Source organism: Pelodiscus sinensis, chromosome 1 (assembly GCF_049634645.1).
Source record: "Pelodiscus sinensis isolate JC-2024 chromosome 1, ASM4963464v1, whole genome shotgun sequence".
In the NCBI taxonomy this organism is placed as follows: Eukaryota; Metazoa; Chordata; order Testudines; family Trionychidae; genus Pelodiscus; species Pelodiscus sinensis.
In genome coordinates, this window is record NC_134711.1 from 250404110 (window position 1) to 250426425 (window position 22316).

Below are 22316 nucleotides of genomic sequence, written 5' to 3' on the forward strand. Positions count from 1 at the left end.
CAAACATGGATACAACTTCATTCTGAAGTAATTAATATGGACTGTCAGGTTACGTGTTATAATGCAACAATATTTTCTTCGTAGAATCACAGGCACCGGCTGTATAATGCAAAAGAAAACTGGATGCGACTGTTGTCTAAACACCAGACAACATGATACTATGTAAGACATAACCCCAAACTAAATAATACACATGAGTTTACAGTTTTGTGAGGATTTTTTCTGAGAGGGAGGATTGGCGAGATCACAGGAACGGTGTTAAGTGTATTCTTGTTTTAATTAGGAAAAGCAAACATAACTAGAATAACTCTATAGAATATTTTCTAATGTCTATAGGAAAAGAACTTAAGATAAGAACCAGCCAATCAATATAATTAATTTCCTGGTTTCAGAGGTGGGGGAAAAATTAAGGTAAGACAATGAAACTAAAGCAAACTGAAAAAAATTCAGAGCTGAGGGGATATAACTAAAATTGTTAAGCCTAAAAATTAATTTTCACCAACAGCTGTACCATATTAAGTTCTTCAAGTAACTCTAATTTTTTTTATAAAAACTGATCATAAACATATAATTCAGTTAAAAAAAAAGAATGTGTGTGTTTCTGTGAAATACAAACCAGTGCCTAATCCTTCTAATTGATTTCTAATTTTTCCACTTATTTATAAAACCATGGATTTACAGTAGACTCCACTGTTGGCCAGAATTTCAAGAGTACATGTGAAACACAGAGACCAAAAGTCTCATACACACACAGACTTTAGTATGCTTACAAAAACCATACCTACATGTGTGCACATATTAAGGGATGTATACACAAATACACCAATTTGGTGTACACGCTAATCAAATTCTTGCATATTTGTAAATATTTAAGTATTATTTAACTAATATTGTAAAGTGGGCAGGCAAGGCTGCATAGAAGATGAATTTGCAGGGTACCCTGCATTTTTGAGGCATCCAGTATATAACTCGATGAAATTTCTAATTTTAGTTACAATATACATTAACTGAATTGTTCTCATTTCCTTTATAAAAATGGATTATCTCACATTTTAATGTTTTTGTATTAAACACCAACTGTGTAAATATTTGAATGCATTTGATACATAAGATGTGTACACAACTCTTCACTGAATATATGTAGACAAATATGAAGTCATTCCATGTTTAACTCATATTCTCTGAACATAATTTTGGAATACTGGAATATTTTGCAAAATTCTTGATTTGACAGAGCGTATAGACCAGAGTATCTGAAAGTCTTCCGCGAGATCACTTTGAGAAACATATTAACTGGCCGTGCTGCAAGAAGAGGCACAGGCCAGGCCACCACTTCCTGCGACTCCCTTTGGCTGCAAAGAGCGAAATGGAGCCAATGGGAGCCGCGAGGCTCCGTGGCTGCGGCGCCAGTAAATTAACAAACTGGGGCGGCCAGTTAAAGTGTTTCTCAAAGTGATCTCGTGGAACACTTTCAGAAACACTGGTGTAGATCATGTTATCAGCTAATTTCCATTAAAAAAATCTTCACTAAAGTGCAGTTAAAGTTGGTAATCCATATTAATGGCAAGACTTTCGGTTGGAAATTTCTCTTCTTCCACTGACTTTTGCAGTGATACTGATGTAGATCATGGTTTCAAAAGGTGGTCTATATTTCTGTCTAGTTTCTTATATGGTCTGCATCACTATATCTGTCAGCACTTTACACAGACTAAATAAATTTATCACCACAGCATCCCTGTGAAGAAAGGAAGTTGTTTCCTCATTTTATGGATGGGGAAATTGTAACAGAGAGGGTTGTTTTTAAATAACTTGCCCAGACCACATACTACCACATAAGCTGAAGGAGAATCACAATTAACTGTTCATATTATTAACGTTAAACAGAAAAATTTAAAAAATTACAAAACTGAAACTGCTTTTGCTGTATTGCTCTATACCTAGTCAACACAGAGGTTGTAATATGGCAACTTCTCAAGGGCTAGTTCTGTAATCCACATCTTCTCTCATATCAATCATATTGGCAATTAACATACTTATTCTCCATCTTCTTCTGGAATTAAGAAGAAAGGCATCATAATTACACACCCCCAGTTATGTCGATGGATGGTATTGAAGGCGGACAGTCACCACCACAGCTGCTAAGTAGATGGATGTGTGGCCAGTTGTCTTCCTCCCAGATGTTTCCCACTTCTTTACTAGCACTCCACCCTACAGTGGTTTGTCCTTTCCAGTGACTCTGCTCTCCAGGCAGGTCACATACTCAAGTCTGTACCTTTCAGGGCATATAGGAAGAGTTCACAGCGAGACTTTTAGAATTAAGCAGGAGACTCCTTCCGTTTTGGGTCCATATCTCATTCCTCTGATCCTTCCATCTTCAAGATGTTCCCCCCACCCCGGCAGCTTCATTCCCTGCATCATTGAGAAGGCCTCTTCAGGAGTTAGTAGGGGAATCTGGGTCCACTATCCCCCTGAGCTCTGCTAGAGGTCCAATGCTGCATCTCAGTCTTACACACTCGGGTGCTGGTGCAACTGCCACCCTGGATCATTTCCTGTCAGCTCCCAAAGTAAAGAGTGACACACCAAGTTACAGTCGCTGACCTTCAGAGACTCACAAATTCCTTCTTAATCTTGGTCAGAACTCAGGCTTTAGGCAGCATGAGCTCAATCCCAGGAGCTCAGAGTGCAGGCCAGTTTACCGCCCCTGCCTGTCTACCAATGAGATAGCTGCTCCCTTTATTGGCTCTTCTGCCAATCCACACACAGACTTTGCAGGCAAAGTAGGGCAGAGCCGCTGGTCCCAGAACAAATCTTTCACTTTTCTGGCCCCACTCTCCAGCCATTAAGGGTGATGCTTATCAGGTAACAGGTTAACGAGTTATTCATTAACACCCATCGTTTGGAGAAATTTCATTGGGTTGGAATTTGTTCCCCTTCTCTCTCTCTCTCTCTCTCTCTCTCTCAAAAAAAAAATATATATATATATATTCCCCTCACCACACTTATTTATCTACTACATGAGCTATATACTAGGGAATGTAACAGTGTAGTCAATTAAACGATTACTGATAAGTGGGTGCTTATCGGTTAACGCTATTGGCTACAGGTTACGCCCCTCCCTCCTGCCCACTGCTCTGCAAGTACATTTTTTATGGGCTGGCCGACAGACTGTCTTAGTCCCAGCTCATGCTGGGTCCCAGAATCAACCCCTTCTTCAGCTCTGCATTAATAGGGGACAGGGGAGCCAGCGTGCCCTCTCTCCCTTCTTTCGCTCCCCTCCCCACCCCGACTGCTTCTGTTTATGGTTCTATGACAATTATTTACAGATATTTTGCAGATATGCAAAATACCTCATTACATTTGCATAAAATGTCATATGGGCCTTGTCTCCAGTAAGCACTTACAACAGGATAACTTTTTTCTCCCCGATGACTCAACCCCAGAAGACATAGCTTTGTTAGCAGCAGTTAAAATAGAAGGGCTGCTGCTTGACTGCCCACCTGGGAGAGACACAGCCCCACAGGCCAAGAAAAAGAGAGGGAGAGAGTGCCTGTTGGAAAAGTAAGGTGGGAGGGAGGAAATGAAGAAAGCAAGCCTCTAGGCACAGTAAGTGACCTGAGGAGGCAGTGAGTGAGGGAGAGGAGTGAGCAGTAGGCAACTGATCGGGTGTTCAAAAAAACTAGCAGTGGAATGAGTCAGAGAACCTGATTGATTTTTGCCTACACTGTTCCCACATATTTGTTGTAGTAAAGCTGCAAGCACTGGCTGGTGCAGCAGCAAATGCTAAGGAATGCTAAGCAGCTGGGCATGCAGGGGATCCCCAGTGCACATAGCCTGATGCAGAGCTGCCACATTCTGTGCTCCTCCATATGACATGTTATGCAAATGTAATGAGGTACTTTGCATATCTGCAAATAATTTTCATAGAACCATAAACAGAGGCATATGGCAACAGTCCGTGTCCCCAGCAGTAGCAGGTGTCACACATGGAGCTGCACAATCCTTGCTGACTGTGGCTGGGGCAGGCAGGTGCTTGAGGTTATCTGACAATCTTGCCGGGTTGGGGAGTATGAGAGGAAGCTGGGAGAAGCTGGGTGGATGTCTGTTGAAGCTCCCGCAAGTACAGGGTTCCTGCAATGCTGGCACTTCTGAGGATACTTAAGGGGGGCGGAGGTGCAGGAGGTGCTGCAATTCAGGGACCTACTGGGAGGCAGAGGATGCTGGGGAACCTGGGAACAGCCTGGTACAGCAGGCTGATGCGGGAAGGCAGCATGGGGCTGGTACTGGCTTCCTCACCTTGCACTCCTGTTGCCATGTATGCCCTGCTCCTCCCTTCCCCTTCAGCCCCTGCCACTTCTTGGCCGCACCCTCCTGGCCCTGATTTAGTTGAGGGTGCAGCAAGAGAGGACATGCCAGAACGCTTGCTCAGCAAGATTCACAGTAGTTTCTGGCAGCAAGAAAGGGGATCTGCCTACTGGCAGCAGCAATCAGAGTGGCCTCCCATGCTCTCAGTGGTGCAGCAGCCAGCCAGATGGATAGAGAGCCCTACAAATTTGAGGATCTCTGCGGGTATCTGCATTCATGGAAGTCAATGCAGATAGCTATGGTTCATTTATGCAGGTACAAATGTTGTATCCACGCAGGACTCTACAGATGGAAATTGTTCACAAAAGAGACAGATGCTTTGTGTACATGCTGAAATTGCATAAATTTAGTTTGAACCAATTTTTAAAAATTTACTTAAATCAGTGCAAAACCCTGTGCAGACGACATTCACATCAGTTTAAGGGTAGTTTATCTTGGTTTAGTTAACGCCTGTTCCTAATCAATTTAAGATAAGTTAAAGTAAACCGGGTTTATATTGGTTGAAGAGCATCCACACACCAGTTTAACTGAGTACATTTTAAATTACACCTTTAGTTAAATCAGCATAAATCTACATGCAGACAAGTCCAGATATTTGTTGGTGACACTTCCATGGATAAGAAAATATTCTTCCTTGGAGACAGTCTATTAGGTGGGCGAGATTGGAAAATAAAGAAATGGAGGACTCTGCACAAAATAAAATAAAATAAAATAAAATAAGGCAGCTGACTAGGCAGAAGCTGGAGATGGAGGGGTAGTCAGTGATGGGAGTCACTTCGGTGAGACAAACTCAGAATGAAAAAAGCTGCATTTGGCTTAGGGCAGAGAAGCCCAACCTAAGGTCCACCTGAGCATTTCATAAGGCTTGCTTAAACACAAAAACAAACGATTCATTAGCATTGTGTATTCACATTTGAATCATTTCAGTTTACACAAGTGAGCAAACAGACAGTCCTGTACATAGAAACAATCTACCTAAATATGAATCAAGCTGAACTGAAATCAGAACAAGTGACTAAAATATGTAGAATCTATGTGGCACTCACAAGGCTGTGGTTAGGTTTATGTGGCCCTTCTATATAATAAGAGTGGTCTCCATGGGCTTAGGGGGTCTTGCCAGAACAAAGCAGCCACGCCATAAGAGTGTGCCTAGAAACCATTTTTTAACCCAGTCTCCTTCAGCAACAGAGGCAGCTTATCTTTTACTTGTCAGCACTACCATCCACCTCCTTCCACTGGGCCAGCTAAACCACAAGCACTGCTGAGACCCACTTCACTCTTCCTGAATGCTATAGTGCGCCCCAAGGCTCAGAAAAAAAGTTCAAGCCTCTACTGGCTCCATTCACCACAGTCAAGGATACAGTCACACAGTTAAGCGGCAGTTTATTTGCATGTACAGTTACTCTCTACAGAGACCCAGTTCAATTCGGAGAGCACATTCTGTTCCTTGGCACTAAAACACCCAGCTGAGAGTCAGCTCTGTGAGCCAGGAATTCCAGTGTCATGTTTCATCCAAGCCTAGAGAGAAGGAATCTGAGTTGATAGAAGATGTGAGATGAAATCTCTATATCCTCACAGTCTTGGCAGCCTAGTGGTCAGAGCAAGAGTCATGTGCCAAAAAACAGAACCAGAGCCAGAGTTTCTCTTTCTGTTCCTCTTTCTGACTTAAATATTGCTGCCAGGCCAGTTGGTGAGTTCAGACAATCTTCCAATCAAGACTCCTGTGGGCAGTGCTTCTGGTAGAATTAGGATTCCATGCGCCAGAGGGAATATATGTGTAGCTTAGGCTATGTCTACACTGCAGTGCTATTTCGGGATATGGAAGTATCCTGAAATAGCTATTCCGCATCTTTTGAGCACACCTGTTATTTCGAACTATAACGGGCTTGCTATTCTGACGTCCTTGTAAACCTCATTCCATGAGGAGTAAGGGACATTTCAGAATAGCGATTTATTTCAAAATAAGTGCTGTGTAGACAGTGCCAAATTTCAAAATAAGCTATTTTGAAATAACATCAAAATAAGCTACGCAATTTGCATAGCTCAAATTATAAATCCTATTTCAATCTACGGTGCAATGTAGACACACCCTGAGAGACCTGTGGACCTAGATTTCAGACCTAGGTAACCTCACACCTATCTCGGCAGAACTGCCAGGGCAAATCCCTCCCCAAAGGCAAATAAAGGCTGTTTTCTGCAGAAAGGTTTGTAATGAAATTAACCAACTTCAAACCAGGTGTCTTGCTTAGGTGGCAAACACAGAATTGGAGTGGGGCACAGCTACTCTTGAGCACTGCAGTAAGTCAATGACCATGATAACTGACTTCAGATGGGGTAAATACAAAGCTACATAGCAGCTCAACAGAGCCAATTTAGCTGGTCACATAGAACATAGCCAGGCCTCCCTCTCATGACAAGCCCAGGGACTTGCTTTGGTGACCTCTACAAAATCAATCCCCCTTCCCTCAATCATTTTCACTCTCACCGCAACCAGAGTCTTGTATCCACCTTGCCTTTGAGTGGTGTAAATGCACACAACAGTTAATGAATACAGATGGCAAAATCTCAGCCAACTAAAAAAAACCCAAAGAACAGAAAACAGTAAGTAGCCCAATTGCCTTCTCACACTGCATTCTTAAGATATGAAACAAGTTAGGAGATGTTACTGGCTACCAATGTTAATTCTCAAAAGTGTACTTGTAAGCTTCCATTCTATTTTAATTTACTTCATAGTCTATACTGCAGATACAGCAGTCCATATGACTAGTAATGCTATGGACTCATCTTAGATCTCATAATACCTAGAACAGGTATAAGCTGGTGAGTTAAAACTGAAGTAAAATCCATAACTCAATTTTCTTGCTTCTGTAGATCTAAATTAAACTCCTTATTTAATTTATCACAGGTTGCTTTATCATTAAAGGCAGAATGGCCTAAGTTTTAAACCAGACCAGTCCAATGATTTTGGTCATTAGAAATATAGGCAGCTGCACTACGTCTACATTGCACAGTTATTTTGGAATAAGCTATTCCGGAATAGTTATTCCAAAATAGCTTATATCGAAATAGCACATCTACAATGCAGGGAAGCCTCAAAATTAGTCCAAGGCAGGCTTCCCTAATGTAGATTTGCTATTTCAATTTAGAGCCCCAGGAGGAATAACTTACAATAGCCCTGGTGAGGGACTATTTTGAAATATCAGAAGTGGAGCATCTATACATGCCTCATTTTGAAATAGCTATTTTGAAATAGGCATTATTCTTCGTAGAATGAGGTTTACAGAAGTCAGAATAAGCCGTCAGTTATTTCAAAATTACGGAATTGCTGTGTAGACGCTTACATAGATATTTCTGAATAATGGCCATTATTCTGAAATAACTTTACTGTCTAGACATACTCCTGGGTTTGTGATGATCGTGAGAATCATATGGTGAATTGCTTGCCTAGTGCAAAGGTTGCTGATCTCTTGAGACATCTAGATAGACTTATGTGAAGTGCTGGGGAAGAGCTATGTACCAATGACATAGGGAAAGATAGGAGAGGGGTTCTGGAGGAAAATTTAGGAAACGGTTTGAAAGAGGAAAGTTTGCCAGGAAAGAGTTTGAAATTCAAGACCTCTATGGTAGTATACTTGGAAATGCTTCCTGTTCTACATTCAGGGCCATGTATACAGGCAGAACCTTCAGAGCCTCAATGCACGGCTGAGGTGATGGTGAAGACAGAAGGGGTTTATATTTATTAGGAACTGGGGAAACTTTTGGGGAAAGGGGGGCCTATATAGGAAAGATGGGCTCCACCAAAACCAAAATGGAACCATACTGCTGGCACTTCACATTAAAAATATCATAATGCAGTTTTTAAACTAAGGGCTGGGGGAAAGCCGACAGGTGCAGAGGAGCACATGGATTGGACAGAGATATCTCTAAGTCTTTTAGTAGAGATTCTCTATGGTCTGATAAAGAGGACAGGATGGAAAATGATAAAGTATGGGTAAGATCAGATGAGAAACAATCAAATGAAAAAGAGTTTAACATCAGGCAATGGCAGACAGATAAATAGTGAGAAATTTTTGAAGTGCTCATACACAAATGCTAGAAGTCTAAACAATAAGATGGCTGAACTAGAGTGCCTTGTACTAAAGGAGGATATTGATATAATAGGCATCACAGAAACTTGGTGGAATGAGGCCAATCAATGGGACAGAGTCATACCAGGGTACAAAATATACCAGAAGGACAGAACAAGTTGTGCTAGTAGGGGGAGTGGCACTATATCTGAAAGAAAATGTAGAACCAAATGAAGTAAAAATTTTAAATGAACCAAAATGTTCCATAGAATCTCCTATGTATAGTAATTCCATGATCTAATAATAAGAATAGATCAGTAGGGATATATTATCGACCTGACCAGGATAGTGATAGTGACTATGAAATGTTAAGGGAGATTAGAGAAGCTATTCAAATAAAAAGCTCAATAATAATAGGGGATTTCAACTATCCCCGTATTGACTGGGTACACAACACCTCAGGACAGGATGCAGAGATAACATTTCTGGATATCTAAAATGATTGCTTCTTGGAGCAGCTGATTCTGGAACCCACAGGGGATGGGGCAATTCCTGATTTAGTTCTAAGTGGAGCACAGGATCTGGTTCAAGAGATAAATTTAACTGGAAATAGTGACCATAATGTAATAAAATTTAACATCTCTGCAGAGAGAAAAACACTTCAGCAGCCCGACACTATAGCATTTAATTTCAGAAAGGTGAACTACACAAAAATGAGGAGGTTAGTTAAACAGAAATTAAAAAGTACAGTGACAAAAGTAAAATACATGCAAACTCATGGAAACTTTTCAAAGACACCATAATACAGGCTCAACTGAAATGTATACCCCAATTAAAAAACGCAGTAAGAAAACAAAAAAAAATGCCACTGTGGCTTAACAACCAAGTAAAAGAAGTGAGAGATAAAAAGGCATTGTTTAAAAAGTGGAAGTTAAATCTCGTGAGAAGACTAGAAAGGAGCATAAACTCTGTCAAATTAAGTGTAAAAAAAAATAAGAAAAGACAGAAAGGAGTTTGAAGAACAGCTAGCAAAAACAAAACAAAACAAAACAAAAAACACAAAGTAATAGCAAAATGTTTTTAAGTACATCAGAAGCAGGAAGCCTGCTAAGCCACCAGTGGGGCCCTTGGACGATGGGATAACAAAAGAGCACTCAAAGATGATGAAGTCATTGTGGACAAACTAAGGGTACGTCTAGACTACATGCCTCTGTCGCCAGAGGCATGTAGATTAGGCTACCAGACATAGTAAAATGAAGCGGCGATTTAAATAATCGCCGCTTCATTTAAATTTACATGGCTGCCGTGCTGAGCCGACAAACAGCTGATCAGCTGTTTGTTGGCTCAGCGCGATAGTCTAGACGCGCGGGTGGCGACATCAGAGGTATTTGTCGACCACCCAGGTCAGCTGTTTGTCGGCTCAGCGCGGTAGCCATGTAAATTTAAATGAAGCTGCAATTATTTAAATTGCCGCTTCATTTTACTATGTCTGGTAACCTAATGTCTGGTAGTCTAGACGTACCCTAAATTAATTCTTTGCTTTGGTCTTCACAGCTGTGGATGTTAGGGAGATTCGCAAACCTGAGCCATTCTTTTTAGGTGACAAATCTGAGGAATTGTTCCAGACTGAGGTGTCATTAGAGGAGGTTTTGGAACAACTAATGAACTAAACAGTAACAAGTCACCAGGACCAGATGGCATTCACCCAAGAATTCTGAAAAAACTCAAATATGAAATTGTAGAACTATTAACTGTGAGCTAGCACAGTTAATAGTGACCTATTTGTGACCTAGCATTTAATCAGCTTCTGTACTTAATGACAGAAAGATAGCTAATGAGACGCCAATATTGAAAAAGGGCTCTAGAGGCGATCCTGGCAATTACAGACTGGTAAGTCTAACGTAAATACCGGGCAAATTAGTTGAAACCGTAGTAAGGAATAAAATTGTCAGACACATAGAAGAACATAATTTGTTGGGGAAAAATCAACATGGTTTCTGCAAAGTGAAATCATTTCTTACTAATCTACTACAGTTCTTTGAGAGGGGCCAACAAACATGTGGACAAAGGGGATCCAGTAGATATAGGGTATTTAGATTTCCAAAAACCCTTTGACAAGGTGTCACATAAAAGTCATATGTGGGTCCTGCAGCTTAGCAGGCCTAGGATGGAAGTTTCCATCTCCGCTGTACCCACCTTAGCATAGTGTGGGACGCTGCAAGCCCAAACAGCATAGAATCATAGAACCGTAGAGCTGGAAGAGACCTCAGAAGGCGATCACATCCAGCTCTCTGCCCAAAGCAGGACCAATCCCAATTAAATCAACCCAGCCAGGGCTTTGTCAAGCCGAGACTTAAACACCTCTAGGGATGGAGACTCCCCTACTTCCCTAGGTAACACATTCCAGTGCTTCACCACCCTCCTAGTGAAATAGTTTTTCCTAATATCCAACCTGGACCTCTCCCACCGCAACTTGAGACCATTGTTCCTTGCTCTGCCATCTACCACTACTGTGAACAGCCTCTCTCCAGCCTGTTTCCTCCCTTAAGGAAGTTGAAGGCTGCTATCAAATCCCCCCTCACTCTTCTCTTCTGCAGACTAAATAGACCCAATTCCCTCAGCCTCATAGGTCATATGGTCCAGCCCCCTAATCATTTTGGTTGCCCTCCGCTGGACCCTCTCCAATGCATCCATATCCTTCCTGTAATTGGGGGCCCAGAACTGGACACAATACTCCAGATGGGGCCTCACCAGAGTCGAGTAAAGAGGAATAATCACATCTCTGGATCAACTGGCAATGCTCCTCTTAATGAAACCTAATATGCCATTAGCCTTCTTGGCTACAAGAGCACACTGTTGACTCATGTCCAGCTTCTCATCCACTGTAATCCCCAGGTCCTTTTCTACAGAACTGCTACTTAGCCAGTTGGTCCCCAGCCTGTAACAATGCTTGGGATTCTTCCATCCCAAGTGCAGGACTCTACACTTGTCCTTGTTGATTTCTTGTGGCCCAATCCTCCAAGTTGTCTAAGTCACTCTGGACTCTATCCCTGCCCTCCAGCGTATCTACCTCTCCCCCTAGCTTAGTGTCATCCACAAACTTGCTGAGGGTGCAATCCATCCCTTAATTCCGGTCATTAATAAAGATATTAAACAAAACTGGTCCTAGAACCGAACCTTGGGACACTCTACTAGAAACTGACCGCCATCCTGACATTGAGCCATTGATAACTACCTGCTGGGCCCAACCTTCCAGCCAGCTTTCTATCCATCTTACAGTCCATTTATCCAATCCGCATTCCCTTAACTTGCTGTCAAGAATATTGTGGGAGACCATATCAAAAGCCTTGCCAAAGTCAAGGTATATCACATCCACTGACTTCTCCATATCCACAGAGCCAGTTACCTCATCATAGCTGTGAGCTTTATCAGTGTTAATCCATGCCTTGAGCTGGGAAACTGCTAAGCGGTAAATAAGTTTGACCTCGGTCTCAGCCCGTAAGAGTGATAAGAATGGCATTGAGCCAGGTATGTGCACACCCGGTAAACAACTGTAGTGCAGTTATTGTAGAAAGTCCCATCCCTAGTTGAGTCTCAATCGAGGCCCCAATCTCGAGGGCTGACCGGGATTCCCCCATGCTGGAGCCATGTCCGCTGTGGCCGGGTGCGAGGTAACCGGAATGGGACTCCCCACAGACCTGAAGGGACGTGAGCATTCCAAAGAGCCTTTTACTCCTTTAACCATTGTTCTGTAGTGCTTTCGCTTGCTAGAGTATACCCTGTGAAGTATAGTAGCAGTGGAGTAGTGAGCTTAATAAAGTACATTATCCCTAATCGCTACTGTGTTGAAGCGAATCTACAACCCTGTTGGGCCCTGGCCCTGTGGAATGACACGAGGTCCCTCACCAAAGGCTCTTATCATGGGATAAGAGGTAAGGTCCTTTAATGGACTGATAACTGGTTAAAAGACAGGAAACCAAGGGTAGGAATAAATGGTAAGTTTTCAGATTGGAGAGAGGTAACTAGTGGTGTCCCCCAAGGGTCTGTCCTGGGGTCAATTGTATTCAGCCTATTATAAATGATCTGGAGAAAGGGGTAAACAGAGACCTGGCAAAATTTGCAGATGATACCAAACTGCTCAAGATAGTTAATAGCAAAGCAGACTGTGAAGAGCTTCAAAAAGATCTCACCAACTCATAGACTCATAGACATTAAGGTCAGAAGGGACCATTATGATCATCTAGTCTGACCCCCTGCACAAAACTAAGTGATTGGGCAACAAAATGGCAAATGATTTTAATGTTGGTAAATGTAAAGTAATGCACACTGGAAAAAATAATCCCAATGATACATACAATATGATGGGGACTAATTTAGCTACAGCTACTCAAGAGAGAGATCTTGGAATCATTGTGGATAGTTCTCTGAAAACATCTAGCAGCAGAAAAAGCAAATAGAACGTTAGGAATCATTAAAAAAGGGACAGAAACTAAAGATACAGAACATCTTATTTCCTCTATATAAAACCATGGTACGCCCACATCTTGAATACTGCACACAGATGCGGTTACCTCGTCTCAAAAAAGATACATTGCCATTGGACAAGGTTCAGAAAAGGGTAACAAAAATTATTAGGGGTTTGGAACGGGTCCCATATGAAGAAAGATTTAAAAGACTAGGGTTCTTCATCTTAGAATCTGTGGAGATTAAGAGGGGATATGGTAGAGATCTATAAAATCATGACTGATATGGAAAAAGTGAATAAGGAAAAGTTATTTACTTGTTCCCATATTATAAGTAGTATGTGTGTGGGGGGGGGGGGGTAGGGAATCATCAAATGAAATTAATAGGTAGCAGGTATAAAACAAACAAAAGGAAGTTTTTCTTCACAAAGCGCATGGTTGGCCTGTGGAACTCCTCACCAGAGGAGGTTATGAAGACCAGAACTTTAATAGAGTTCAAGAAGGAACTAGATAAATCCATGGAGGTTAGTTCCATCAATGGCTAGTTCCATCAATGGCTATTAGCCAGCTTGGGTAGGAATGATGTCCCTGGCCTTTGTCAGAGGCTGGGAATGGGTGACGGGAGAGGGATTGTTTGAAGATTCCATGTTCTGTTCACTCTCTCTGGGACATCTGGCATTAGCCACTGTTGGCAGACAGGATACTGGACTAGATGGACCTTTGGTCTGACTCAGTATGGCCATTCTTATGTAGACATTTAATTTGACCTGGAACCATGATAATTCATGTGAACACAATGGTCTTATCAAATGTCAATAATCATGCATTCCATACTCTTACACAATTTGGATTTACAGACATTGACATCTGACAGGAAAATACGCAAGCAGAAATTCTTGTAAAGCTTGAAAAAACAAAACTTAAGATAAACACAATCTGTAAAACATGCAAAATATGCATATGATGCACCAGCAATAAAATTACTGTTTATATTTTTATGTCAAATATTAATATGTTCATTAACATATGCAACTTTCTTACCTTTAGAGAATCAAAGCAGGCAATAACTCTTCCATTTTCAATCTGGCAACTTTTGGGGGGATGTGCAAATTTGCATTCCTCATCAGAGCGCGAACAAGTTCCTCTCTGAAACTGTCGGCACACTTCTAATGTCAGCCATTTTGTATCTCTTACAGGAGCAACATTCAAAGCCATGATGAAAAACCAATTTAGGTTTTCTGAATGACTATTAAGTGAATTATGCAGAGCAACAATTCCAAAAACTATCGTTTTGAGAGAGAGAAAAAATACCCACAGAGCTCCTAGCAGCAATGAAGTAATAAATTGCTTAATGGAGCCCAATACACAAAGCAGAATGAGCAAAGACAATTTATCAGCAAGCAGTCACTCATCAATCAATATGTCCCACTTCTAGACTTTTGGCTGCAAAAAAATCATGCTCAGTAGCATCTCTGTCTGTAAAATATCTGAGTCTCTTGATTGGATCACTGACACAATTTTTTAAATTAAGTTACTTTAATCCAATGGCACTCCTTGATATAGTATTAATTCTTTGCAGGCTACTTGCTGGTATTGATTGCACAAGAAAAGCAATGCAGTCAGCTTATTCACGTTCTGGCAATAATTCTTTCTTCAGCTTTTTTAATATGGAAGCCAGTTCACATCAAGCAATTGGCAAACCAAGACAGTTGAGGTGTTTTCCGTGACATATAAGGTCAGGGCAAAGTCTAGCTGGCAGAGATGATATTTTGAAAACACATTCAGGAGTCGCAGTCCTCTCTTGTAAAAGTGACTTCACAAAGGCACTTTTTAGTAATTGACCTGATAAAACAAATAAAATATCAGTTTATAATCAACCTTTAAAAAAAAGTCAACATTTTGAAAACCAACCACCACTTTATCATCACGAATACTGAAAATGTAAAGTTAATGCAGTAAAATAGTGCAGACAAACAAAAATCAGCTTCTTTCATGAAGTTATTCATGACAAATGAATAACCAATTGAAACAGGTATGGTAGCAATATTCTAGGCAACAATTCAAAAATTGTGAATGACTCACACAGATATTGTATCTTCTACAATACATAGGCACGCTGCTACTGAAACAATTAAATCTAATGTGCTTAGATTCCAAAACAATGCATTAGAGCCACAGTCTTCAATTAATTTTAGTCTTCTAGATTGCATTACTGAGTATTGTAAACAGCTACTTGCTAGATTTGTAAAAAATGAAGATGGTTGAATTTTTGTATGAATTTCTTGTCTGTTGAAAAAAAGAGGGTTCGTCTCTATTAGAGGAAAAACCCCTCTGTTTCTAATAGAATTAATGTTAATTGAATTTTTTAAAACGACTTCCCATTTCTAAAAGGTTTCACATCAGGCTGCAGTTATCTTCTAATTGTTTGAATGTTCTCTTCAGTATTTACTGTTATTGAGAATCTAATTCTTTCTTAATTAAAACAGTATTCATGGTTCAGTTTTTTAAAATGTATAACTGAACGACAAAACTTATGATAGAAATATACATCACAATACACTACTATAAAAATAAACTTTATTTGTAGACAAATGACCGTAGACATGATTTCTGCTCTAACTCTGCTTTAAAAACATACACATTTGCTTAAGAACATAAGAATGGCCATACTGGGTCACACCAATGGTCCATCCAGCCCAGTATCCTATCTGCCAACAGTGACCAATACCAGATGCCCCAGAGGGAGGCATGTGATCCCTCCACTGTCACCCACTTCTGGAGAAACAGAGGCTAGAGACACCATTCCTACCCATCCTGGCTCATAGATTAATGGAAGTTAGATCCATCAACGGCTATCTAGGTCTCTTTTGAACCCTGTTAAAGTCCTAGCCTTCACCACATCCCGTGGCATGGAGTTCCACAGACTGACTGTGCGCTGAGTGAAGAAAAACTTCCTTCTGGGTATGTCTACACAGCAAAGTTATTTCAAAATGACAGATGTTATTTCGAAATAACTTTACCAGCGTCTACACAGCCAAACCGCTATTTTGAAATTAAATCAAAATAGCGGAGGGCTTATTTAAAAATTCGTAAACCTCATTCTACGAGAAATAGTGCCAATTTTGAAACTGCTATTTTGAAATAAGCATTCTGTAGATGCTTATTTTGAAATAGGGGGCCTCCAGCCCTTCACAGGGTGCTCTCCTGGCCACTCTGGCCCCAACCAGGAAAACTCCTCTCTGTCCCCCCTCCCTTCCGGAGCTCTTAAAAGGGCAGACTCTGGCCACAGTGCCTGTGCCAGCTCCAAGCTGCCAGCCCAGAGCCAGCAGTCGCTGCACCTGACCCAGTGGCCCCAGCATGAGCCAGGCAGCCAGTGCCAGCTAGCCCTCCACCGCTCCCCAGGACCAGTCTGCCAACTCCCAGCAGCCTGCCAGGGGCCAGAAAAGGCGGGCGCCTGCCTGGTCCTGTGCGGAGATCATGGACCTAATTCAGGTTTGGAGGGAGGCCTCCAACGTCCGCGATTTCTGCACTAAACGAAGGAATGCAACCGGCTAAAGGCGGATGGCTGTCAGCCTGGCCACCAAAGGCACATGCGAACCCAGGAGCAAGTTCACATGAAAATAAAGTAGCTGCAGCAGGCCTATGCCAGAGCTACAGGGGGCAGCTCCAGACCCCTGTCCCTATTTTGATGCCCTGGACCACATCCGGGGAAGGGGTGGGATGGTCCATGCTCCCCAGGTGGTCATCGTTCCTGGGGCAGAGGGCCCTGACCAGGAAACGGAGGAGGAGGGGAGCCAGGAGCTGCAGGAGGGAGTATTCCGTACACCCAGGACCGCTGAGCCGTCCCAGCGGGCCTGTCGCCGGTGTCATCCAAGGCCGGGGAGGCAATGACACGTGAGTGCCACCATTGCCCTTTATGTCGGGGGGGTGGGGTGGAGAGGAGAGGGAGACCAGGGACCGCGTGTGGCCCTTGCTGACCACGGATTACGCAGCAACCTGTGCATGTGCTGTGCCACCCCTGGGCACGTGGCCCCAGGTGACTGCCACACAGGGGCCTTGGCCTGTTACCCACACGCATGTATGTATAAAGGCACATGATATGCTCCTGATTCCGGGGTGGGACACTGCACAATGCCCTCCCTCCAGAAGCCCCCTCTACACAGAGGCAGGGCACATCTCTCCCCCTCCCCACTATATACAGCACAGGGGCAGGGGTGCAGTTCTGGGCCAGCTCCCACTCCTGGGGATAGCAGGACATGCCGAACACGGCCTGTGTGCAAGTACATTAGCTCAGATGGTGCGGAGATCTGCGGTCCTTGCCTTGCAGAGGGGGACTGGGCTTCACCCACTGTGTCCCAAGGGAGAACTGACCACTGCTCTTGTTTCCCCACAGCCGCAGCAGCTGCGAGTGCAGGGAGCACCACCCTGCCCAGGACATCCTCCGGCACCCAGGCCAGCAGGCTGACCCGTAATCAGGAGTACCACCAGCAGCAGCACCTTGGGGATACTGCAAGGCCAGCACCGCACCCTGGACTACTGTGTGCATGAAGACCTGCAGCTCCGGTGGGAGAGCTGGAGGAAGCTGCTTTCCCAGGGCCATGACACGTGAGACCACCTACAGACCCTGGTGCACAGACTGGTGCCTCCTGCCGCTCCAGCCCCTGCTGCCTCCCCAGCTACCGCTCCTCCTCCCACTCCTGCTCCCTCTCTTGCTTCTTCCTCCCCACCTGCCCCCCAGGGATGCCAAGGCCCCCGCACCTGCAGTGCTGAGAGACAGGTGGCCCAGCAAGATCCCCAACCCTGAGCGTCTCCTCCCCCTTCCAGCTCCCTCCTCCCAGGTTTACCCCTCCCCCTCCCACCCTCTCTCGCTTTCCTTCCCCCCCCACCCCAGTTTTGTTCAATAAAAAGAGTTTGTTTTCTTCAACATGTGTCTTTATTTTACATCGGGAAGGGGGATTAGGGAGGACATGAGGGTGGAATAATGCACACGCCCCCAGTGGGGCACACCAGGAAGACTTTAGTCCTCCATCTGGAAGCTCTCCTGCATGGTCTCCCGGATACGGACAGCCCCGCGATGGACCTCCCGGCTGGAAGCCGTGTGGGGCTGTGTACACAGGCCGGCCAAATGCTCGGCCTCTGTCATCCAGACTGGCAGGAAAGCCTCCCCCTTCCTCTCGCACAAATTGTGCGGCACACAGCACGCTGCCACCACGTGCAGAATATTCCACTCTGAGAGGTCCAGTCGGGTGAGGAGGCATCTAAAACAGACCTTCAACCAGCCGAACGCTCCCTCCACCATGATGTGGGCCCTGCCGATCCTGGCATTAAAGGCCTGTCGGAAGGATTAAGATGTCCCGTGTAGGGCTTCATGAGCCAGGGTTGTAGGGGATAGGCCGCATCCCCCACCACGCACACAGGCACGTCCACATCCCCGACCCTGATGTGGCAGTATTGGAAGAAAGTCCTGGCGTGCAGCCTCTGGCACATGGAGCAGTTGTGGTAAACCTGTGCGTCATGTGCTTTGCTGGACCAGCCCACGTTAATGTCCACAAAGTGGCCCCGGTGCTCAGACACAGCTTGCAGGATGACTGAGAAGTACTCCTTCCGGTTTATGTACAGGGAGGCCTGGTGGTCCAGGGCCCAGATGGGGATGTGTGTCCAGTTGATTGCCCCTCCACAGTTGGGGAAGCCTAGGACGCCAAACCCCTTGATCACCACATCCACATCCGTTAGGTGGATGACTCTGCGGAGCAGCACTCTGTTGATGGCCTTGACCACCTGCAGAGGGGGACACAAAACCGAGAGTCACTGGGGTGCCAGGATGACAGAGTACCCCCTCCCCGCCACTTCCCCGAGCCCCCACTCCTCAGGAGTGACCCCCCCTGCAATCCTGGCCACCATGGGCAGTCGTTAGTGCGAGCAGCACAGAACAAACCTTCCCACAGCAAGGGAACTTTCACCACCTCCCCCCCTTTTCCATAGGGCAGCCCATCCCTTCCTTGCACCCCCCTCCTGGCACAGTGGCCAGAGACTGGCATACCTGCATGAGCACTGCTCCGACGGTGGATCTCCCCATGCCGAACTGGTTCCCCATAGATTGGTAGCTATCCGGCGTGGAGAGCTTCCAGAGGGCGATGGCCACACACTTCTGGAGGGGGATGGCGGGCCTCATGTGTGTGTCCCGTCGCCGTAGAGCGGGGGCGAGCCACTCACAGAGCTCCATGAAGGTGCTGCTTCATCCTAAAGTTCTGGGTCCATTGTTGGTCTCCCCAGAGCTCCAGGACGATGTGGTCCCACCAGTCGCTGCTGGTGTCCAGACGCCAGATGCAGCGGGGCACGCTGGCGTCCAGGAGCAGCAGCTGCCCCTCCACGTACCCCAGGAAGGTCCGGATGACGGCCTGGGGGTCGGGCTGCAGCAGATGCTGTGAGGCAACCTACAGAAACTGCTGCCAGGCTTGCAGCAACACATCCAAAAGAAGCACAAGTGCACCCAGAGGCAGCTCCGGCTCCATGTTGCAGAGTGTTGTGGTGTCCCGAGTGAGGGCAACCAGAGCACAGAGAGAAAAAAAATGCTTTGCTGTCCCTCAGCGAGGTAGGCAAGCAAGCAGGGAAACCTGAGAACCAGCTGTCCAGGTGGGTCCCTATAAGCACAGGCCTCAGATAGCCTCAGGCAGCAGCCACACAAAGTAACTCCTAACCTGATGCCCTGCCAGAAGTGGTTTCAGCTGCCCTTCAATGCAATTCAGCGTCCAATCAGTGTGGACGTGCTATTTCAAAATAGCAAAACGCTATTTCAAAATGCATTTTGTGTGTAGACACATTATTTTGAAATATCTTATTTCGAATAAACTATTTCAAAATTAGATATTTAGAAATAATGCAGTAGTGTAGACATACCCTCTGTTTGTTTTAAACCTACTGCCTATTAATTTTATTTGGTGACCCCTAGTCCTTATATTGTAGGAATATGTAAATAACTTTTCCTTATTCACTTTTTCCATACCAGTCATGATTTTATAGACCTCTATCAAATCCCCCCTTAGTCTCCTCTTCTCTAAGCTGAAAAATCCAAGTCTTTTAAATCTTTCTTCATATGGGACCCGTTCCAAACCCCTAATAATTTTTGTTGCACTTTTCTGAACCTTTTCCAATGCCAAGATATCTTTTTTGAGATGAGCTGACCACATCTGCATGCAGTATTCAAGATGTGAGCGTACCATGGTTTTATATAGAGGCAATAAGATATTTTCTATCTTATTATATATCCCTTTTTAAATAATTCCTAACATTCTATTTGCTTTTGTGACTGCTGCTGCACACTGAGTGGATGTTTTAAGAGAACTATCAACAATGATTCCAAGATCTCTCTCTTGAGTAGCTGTAGCTAAATTAGTCCCCATCATATTGTATGTATAGTTGGGATTATTTTTTCCAAAGTGCATTACTTTACATCTATCAACATTATATTTCATTTGCCATTTTGTTACCCAATCAATCAGTTAGGGGAGATCTTTTTAAAACTCTTCACAGTCTGCTTTGGTCTTAACTATCTTGAGCAGTTTGGTATCATCTGCAAATTTTGTCAGCTCTCTGTTTACCCCTTTTTCAAAATCATTTATAAATAATTTGAATAGGATTGGTCCCAGGACAGACACATGGGGGACCCCATTAGTTACCTTTCTCCACTCGGAAAACTTATCATTTATTCCTACCCTTTGTTTCCTGTCTTTTAACCAGTTATCAATCCAAGAAAGGACCTTCCCTCTTATCCCATGATAACTTACTTTGCTTAAGAGCCTTTGGTGAGGGACCTTGTCAAAGGCTTTCTGGAAATCTAAGTACATTATATCCACTGGATCCCCCTTGTCCACATGTTTGTTGACCCTCTCAAAGAACTCTAGAGGATTAGTAAGGCATAATTTCCCTTTACAGAAACCATATTAACTTTCCCCCAACAAATTATGTTCATCTATGTGTCTGACAATTTTATTCTTTACTATTGTTTCAACTAATTTGCCTGGTACTGACATTAGACTCACCAGTCTGTAATTGACAGGATCACCTCTAGAGCCCTTTTAAAATATTGGTGTCTCATTAGCTACCTCCCAGTCATTAAGTACAGAAGCTGATTAAATGCCAGGTCACAAACCACAGTTAATAGTTCCACAATTTCATATTCGAGTTTTTTCAGAATTCTTGGGTGAATGCCATCTGGTCCTGGTGACTTGTTACTGTTTAGTTTATCAGTTGTTCCAAAACCTCCTCTAACACCACCTGAGTCTGGGACTATTCCTCAGAGTTGTCACATAAAAAGAATGGCTCAGGTTTGCGAATCTCATCCACAGCTGTGAAGACCAAAGCAAAGAATTCATTTAGTTTCTCCACAATGACTTCATCATCTTTGAATGCTCTTTTGGTATCATCCAAGGGTCCCACTTGTTATTTAGCAGGCTTCCTGCTTCTGATATACTTAAACATTTTGCTATTACTTTTTGAGTTTTTGGCTAGTTGTTCTTCAAACTCCTTTTTGGCTTTTTTTATTATATTTTTACACTTAATTTGGCAAACTTTATGCTCCTTTCTATTTTCTTCACTAGGATCTGACTTCCACTTTTTAAAAGATGTCTTTTTATCGTTCACTGCTTCTTTTACTTGGTTGTTAAGCCATGGTGGCACTCTTTTGGTTCTCTTACTATATTTTTAAATTTAAGGTATACTTTTAAGTTGGGCCTCTGTTATGGGGTCTTTGAAAAGTTTCCATGCAGCTTGCAGAGATTTTACTTTTCTCACTGCACCTTTTAATTTATGTTTAATTATCATCCTCATTTTTGTGTAGTTCCCCTTTCTGAAATTAAATGCTGTAGTGTTGTGACTGCTGAGGTATTTTTCCCACCACTGGGATGTTAAAAGATGACCGTAGACATGATTTCTGCTGTAACTGTGCTTTAAAAAATATAGACATTTGCTCGAATAACTGTTTTGTGCAGATTATACCAGAGCAAAGAATTGATAGCTTCATTATTCTATAAAAGTTATTTTGAATGCTAACTAGAATCCACAAAGTCATTTCTTTGAAAAGTCACAGTGCCTGGCCAGTAACAAGCGCTGGAGGTACGGACACCGAAAAGGCTCAAGCCTCTTCCCTTGCCCCCCTGTAAACAAGTGCTGGTGACTGACTCTCCCTGGAGGACACCCGGGCGTGACATCACGGCCCTGGATTTTAAAAGTCTTCGGAGGCACGTGGCGGGGCCACGCTGGCTCCGGCGGCCTCTGGCCCCGCAATGTGGAAGGCAGAAGGTAGGAAAGGGGCTTGGGCCGAGGCGAGGAGGTGGCAGCGGCAGGCTTGCGCGGAGGGGGAGGAGTGGAAGGTGAAGGCACCAAGAGACAGGGTTCAGGAGAGAGAGACAAATGCCAGGGGGCCAAG

The 22316-nt window shown here is 43.8% G+C and overlaps 1 protein-coding gene across 15 annotated transcripts in view; it reads right to left on the reverse strand.

The window, feature by feature from the left end:
- The window catches only part of MBNL2 (muscleblind like splicing regulator 2), a 161340-nt gene that overhangs the window by 79158 nt on the left and 59866 nt on the right, over positions 1-22316 (reverse strand). For 14 of the 15 annotated variants that reach the window (XM_075918793.1, XM_075918794.1, XM_075918792.1 and 11 more), the window contains one exon: positions 13934-14734. The exons of the other annotated variant lie outside the window; for it this stretch is intronic. In XM_075918793.1, coding sequence (XP_075774908.1) covers positions 13934-14107 — 174 coding nt within the window. In that variant the 5' untranslated portion in view covers positions 14108-14734. Of the gene's footprint in view, positions 1-13933; positions 14735-22316 lie in introns of those variants that run through there. 15 annotated transcript variants of the gene reach the window in all.